General features: G+C 46.2%; 1 protein-coding gene across 2 annotated transcripts in view; it reads right to left on the bottom strand.

The window, feature by feature from the left end:
- Positions 1-964: 964 nt before the first annotated feature.
- The window catches only part of TFCP2L1 (transcription factor CP2 like 1), a 69345-nt gene continuing 64309 nt past the window's right edge, over positions 965-6000 (bottom strand). For both annotated transcript variants that reach the window (XM_004711875.2, XM_045287435.1), the window contains exons 14-15: positions 3159-3210; positions 965-2102 (exon numbers count right to left, since the gene is read on the bottom strand). In XM_004711875.2, coding sequence (XP_004711932.1) covers positions 2056-2102; positions 3159-3210 — 99 coding nt within the window. In that variant the 3' untranslated portion in view covers positions 965-2055. The remainder of the gene's footprint in view (positions 2103-3158; positions 3211-6000) is intronic.

The following is a 6000-nucleotide window of genomic DNA, read 5'->3' as shown; positions in this document are numbered from 1 at the left end:
CAGGGTATGTTGGAGGTGAAGCAAATGTTCTTGAAATTGACTGTGGGGACGGTTGTGCAATTCTGTGAATATATTCAGATATAAAAACTTAGAATTGTGTGAAAAGTGGGTGAAAGGAGACATCGGATAGTGTAAGACATGGCGAAATAATAATAATTTATAAATTATCAAGGATTTGTTAGGGAGGGGGCTGGGGAGGGAGGGCAAAATGAGAAGCTGATACAAAGAGTTTAAGTAGAAAGCAAATGTTTTGAGAATGATGATGGCAACAAATGTACAAATGTGCTTGACACAATGGATGGATGGATGGATGGATTGTGTTAAGAGTTGTACGAGCCCCCAATACAATGATTTAAAAAAAAACCCAAAACTGAATCGTACATTTTAAAAGAGCGAATTTTATGGTATGTAACATAATTACTTTCAATGAAACTGTTACCCCCTCCCCAGCAAAAAGAAAAAAAATCAGGGGTCTACTCTTACATACTCTCTGAGACACTATATTTGTTGTCCTGCCATGATTATTAATAAAGACTCCTCTCACTTTCAGAAGTGTCCTGGGTTGTATGACAAATTAAGAGTTCCCTCATCATCCTATCCTGTCATGTTATCTCTGTCATGTAAGGTAGCTACTTTGTTCCTCTGTAACCAGTCTCCTGGATGCTGGTCACCTTTGAGTCTTGCACTATATACCTCACAGGCTGTAAGAAGCTGCTCAGGTAATCAGAGTCCAATCCTTTGGATGAACCTAAAATGGCAAAGAGACAAAGCTCTCGGCCAGTACCAATGACTAGATTCTCTGAATAAGAGGCGAGGCAAAGACTAATTCCTGAATCTACCACACTTCAAACACAAACGCGTTGCCGTTGAATTGATTCCAACGTAGAGCAATCCGCTAGGGCAGAGTGGAGCTGCTCTTTTGGCTTTCCAAGGCTGGGAATGTTTACAGGAACAGCAAGCCTCATCCTTCTCAAGCAGATCAACTGGTGGCTTTGAACTGCGGTTATACTCAATGCATAACCCACTATCCCACCAGGGCTACCTTCCTGATATTGCTAATAGTGAGACTGCTCTGGGGCTAGGCCATTCACAAAGGCAACCCAACCATTTTGATGCAGGAAAATACCTTAAACGTGCCTCTTACAAATGGGGAGAGAAAAAAAATCCAAAGAGTTGGGGGAGGGGTATAAAATGTCCCTAAGAAACTTGGCAAATACAGCAGTAGCAAATCAACATCTTCCCCAAGTGGGATTTTGAAGGCCTAATCTCTCTTTACATAGGAGTGTGTGTGTGTGTGTGTGTGTGTGTGTGTGTGTACATGACAGTAACTCACAAGGAACCATTTTGGTCTCATCATTTTCTATTCATGAGAATTGGCCTGACAATGACTCCTTTCCCCTGCCATTAGCGTTGTTCTTTCTGCACATCTGTGTCGCGGCTACACACCACTGCAAGAATATAAGCCCACATCTGATCTTTACAGCAACAGATCTTTATAAAGAAGGTAAAGGGGAGGAAGGCAAAGGAACAGAAGTCAGTCCATTCCCAACAATCCATCTAAGAACAGGAGAGACACCCCCCACCACCAGAGGCCCTTAGAAGGAAAATAAGCAGGGTGACAGGAGAATGGTAACAGACTACCCACCACCATCCAGTAAGCAGACCTGCTCAGGGAGCCAGAAACCAGAGGGGAAGCCGCAGCTAGAGGGTGAGGCAGAGCTTACTCTAGAGGCAGCAGAGGGCTGAGAAGGAAGTGCATCCAGACTCCAATGACCCAGCTTCAACTGCAGCCTAGGGGACCTGACCTTAGGTTGTGAAAAAGAACGGGGAATAGTTCCAACGCTGAAGGCCAGGAGGAAGGAGAGAGGAACCTTTAGCTTTCTATAGCCCGAGACCGCAATGGCAAGTTTCTGCTGATTGATGATTGTAGGGTCTGTACAAGTTGCTGCCCTGCTTCCGCTAGTGAGGCAGACCGCCGTTGACACAGGTGCGAATTCTACAGCCAGGGGGTTCGTGGGGCTGGGAGGTGGAGGCAGGTACACATCCTGCTTCTGCTCAGAGTCCGCATTTCAGGATGATGTGGTAGGCGTCACTGCTCTCGGCTGCAAGAGAGAGATGCCGGGCATTTGGCAGGCAGAGAGTAGCAAGGTGCTGGCATCAGGGCGTCATGAAAGACAGATCAGGGCACTGGCAGGCACCCTTCTATGAGATCAGTAGATATCACTAAAATAAGACTGCATAGGAGCTTGTATTTCAGGCCATGCCTCAGCATCTGTCTTTGACTTTCTTTTAACCATGAGTCCTTCCACCATAACCCCAGACCCAAAGCCTAAAGGGCCAATGTCCACCCAGGCTTAGGCTGTTACAGCCCCCAGCCCATGAGATCACTCATCTTAATCCACAGAGCAAAAGGGCAAGGGATTTTATTCATGATTCAGGGCCTAACAACCAGTTTAAAAAAAAATTAGTTGCCACTATGTCCCCTCATGGGGGCCCTATGCGTGCCAGAGTAACTGTGTCCCAGAGCATTATCCAGGACCGATTTTTCAAAATTAGATTGCCTGGTCTTTTTCTAAGGCACCTCTGAGTGGACTCAAACCTCCAACCTTTGAGTTAGCAGTGAGGACTTTAACCATGAGCACCACCCAGGGACTCCTATGACCTGGTGGGAGGGCTTTGATGCTGACAGGCCCCGTGGGCCTGGGGGAGGCCATCCCTGTTCTTTCCTTTCGCTGCCTCTGCCACACAAGCTTCCCCTGCTCTCACATACCTTCTGCAGGTGAGCCCATGCCCCTTCCGACTTCAGACTTAGCTGTTAATACTGACCTGTGGTCTCCCAGGATATTCGGGTCAAAAGCAAAAAGCACATGGAAAGTGCATTTTGTTTCTGGGCCTGAGCAAGCCCACAGAACATGATGATGGAGGTCTGCCCTTGTGGACATGACTTTGGAGTTAAGATCTCTAGAGCTACGTTTCTCAAGAAACGCGTTTCCTTTTGCTCAGGGGATGTTTCCACGCCAGCACTCGTGCTCTTGTAGGGCCGCCGTGTAGACCAGCAGGCCCCACTCCCTCATCTACATCTGCCCTCCTTCCGCCTCTCTGATGGATACGTGGACAGATTTTTATGAGAAGAGAGAGAGAGAGACAGTGGTCTTTACCTTTTAATGTGCTGAGGACAAAACAAGATTCATCTTGAAAATTCTGCACCATCTAAAGGGTAGAGAGAGAACACGTGCCCTGAGCGATGCGGTCGTACTGCAAAGCCCCGCTTGTTCACAGGACCGTCATCACGGGCAGCACTGCCGCCGTGCCCACGTGACCCACAGTCATGCCCGCGCGGTATCACCCGCTGACAAAAGGATGTGGCAAATCAAGGGAGAACAGAGTACACATGTCCAAAATACAAACAATGGAACCTCAGAGGGAAAAGGGACGCGGCAGGGTACCGAGATGGTAACATTCAACAGGGGCCGTGGACCGTTCCCTCTTAGCCAACACATGGTGACCCTACATGGGTGTCAGAAAAGACTTGTCTGCTCCGTAGAGTTCTCCCTGGCTGATTGGTTTTTTTGGACATGGATTGCCAGATTTATTACAAAACAGCTCTGAATGGTACCAACAGCTAGCGGGCTCACCTGCTCACCAACAGTGTAAGAAGAAGACCTGACAATCATCCTCCAAGAAAATCAGTCACAGAAAAGCCCACGGAGCAGAGTCGTGCTCCGACTCATGTGCAGCCAGCGTGGGTCAGAGCCAAGTGGTCAGTAACTGCTTTGTCTTGCCTATTTTTAGTGGAGGCTGTGTGCTTTGTTGCCATGTTGCTGTTTTTGCATTTTCTAATTATACTATGTCTTTCGAGTTCTATAATGAGCATTGTGGAGTATGTGCACCATAGCAACAATGACCATGGCGCCTTGGTCATTTTAGGGTCTAGCAACACTGTAGACTGGGCCATGAGGCTGCGAAGCTCAGCATTTTGAGCCCATCGACCATTCGGATAAAGATGTAGTCTTGGAAACACAACCCAGGGTTGTGTCAGAATTGAGTCAAGGGTAGTGGGTATTAAAAGATCTAACTGTCAAATGTTTTCACTCAGCCAATACCATGCAGACCAAAGGTGGTGAGGGTGTAAATTTATGGATTAAAATGACCAGGAAAAGCTGGGAATGATTAACAGGAAATTCAAACAAGCAGGTTACCTTGGAGTGGAAGAGTAGGATATAAAATAAACTATGGATAATTCTATTTCCTAGCCTGATGTAGGTGTTGTTAGATACTGTTAGATGAGCCTGACTCTGCACAGTAAAACAGAGCACCATCCCACCCTGAGCCAACTCAGTCCGGTTTGAGTCTATTGTTACCGCCTCGGTGTCAGTTCATCCTATTGAGGGGCTGCCTCTCTTTCTTCCCTTTCTGGGACCTTTTAATTTACCAAGCATGATGTTCCTCTCCAGGTCCTGGTCCGCCCTGTTACCGTGCTCATTCAGTGCTTCTAAGGAACACCTGTACTTCTTCCAAAACAGGGTTGTCTGTTCGTCTGACATTCCTGGGCATGTTCAATGTTGTGCCCCAACACCATCATCCAAAGGTATTTTTCTTTATTACGTTTTCAGTTTCACGTGTGTATAAAGGCAATTGAAAATACCAGGGTTTGGGTCAGGTGTACCTTACTTCTCAGGAGTGACATCTTTGTTATTGTTGTTGTTGACCATTTTTAAAGGTCTTTCGCAATGGATTTGTCCAATGCAATACGCTGTTTGATCTATTGACTGCTGCTTCCATGGGCACTGATTGTGGACCTAAGTAAAATGAAAGCCTTGGCAGCTTTGGTCTTTACTCCAGTTGCGACTGAGCAGTCCAATGGTGAGGGTTTCCTTTTCTTTGTGGTGAGGTGTGCGGTCCTTGCTCCACACCGAAGGCTGTAGGTGTTGTTCTTCATCAGAACATTCTGTAAGTCCTCTGCATTGTCACACGCAAGGCCGTGACACCTGCATATCACAAGTTCTTAATGACTCCTTTTCCAAGCCTGAGACCGCATTCTCGTTATGCGGTCTATGCTTTCAGATGATTTGCTCGGCATAAAGAGTGAATAAAGAGAGTGGAAGGATAAAACATACCTTTTCTGATTTTAATCCTCTCAGTATCCTGTATTCTACCCCCAAAAATTGCCTTTCGGTATATGAGATAGTTAAGATTTGTTGTGCCAACATGGCCAATGAACACATGTGGGATTAATTGAAGGGCGGAGCGAAAAGTGGCTCGGCGAGCTTCCCCTTTCTTGTCTCTTGCTCTTTGATCATCGGACCAGTGTGCCGCTGTCTTCGCTTGTCCTGTGCCTCAATTTGCAAGCTACACTACCTGTGGGACACGTAACCCATGGGGTGTATCGCTGTAATTTGAGGTTCCATCAAGACCTGCTTTGCCACGCTACTGGAATATACATCTCTTGAGCTGGGGACTGTGGGACCCTGTCATCTGGCTGACTGTTGGTGACCCGCCTTGCTGTTTGCTGCCTGTGCCCAGATAGCCTGAATTGCTCTACAGAGGACTACCCAATGGCCATCAAGACTTGAAGGACTGCCAGTGTCTCACAACTGTCTCACGGGAGTGAGTTGTACTGAGCCATTTGTACTGCTTTATAATTTAGTTAACTGTTTATTTCTTATGTTATCTATCAATCTATATAAATATATATAAAATTGTTAGTGTCCTTGTTTTGTTTCTCTAGAGAACCCTGTCTAACATCGTCTATGTACAGGTTCCACACAAACACAATTAAGGGTTCTGGAATTCTTAGTCTTCATAGTGATATCCGTAATTTGCTGTGGTCTATATTATACAAGCAATGCCTTTTCATACTAAATAAAACACAAGCAAGCATCTTTCTGGTCTTCTCTGCTTTCAGCCAAGATCCATCTGATTCCAGCAGTGATAGTCCACGTTCTATGTCCTATCCTGAACCCAGCATGCATTTCTAGCAGTTCTCTGTTGATTTGCAGC

This window comes from Echinops telfairi, unplaced genomic scaffold, assembly GCF_000313985.2.
Source record: "Echinops telfairi isolate 266 unplaced genomic scaffold, ASM31398v2 ScPeMD7_15;HRSCAF=58, whole genome shotgun sequence".
Taxonomy (NCBI): Eukaryota; Metazoa; Chordata; class Mammalia; order Afrosoricida; family Tenrecidae; genus Echinops; species Echinops telfairi.
The sequence above is the reverse complement of the archived record's forward strand: the minus strand, read 5'-3'. Positions and strand labels throughout refer to the sequence as shown.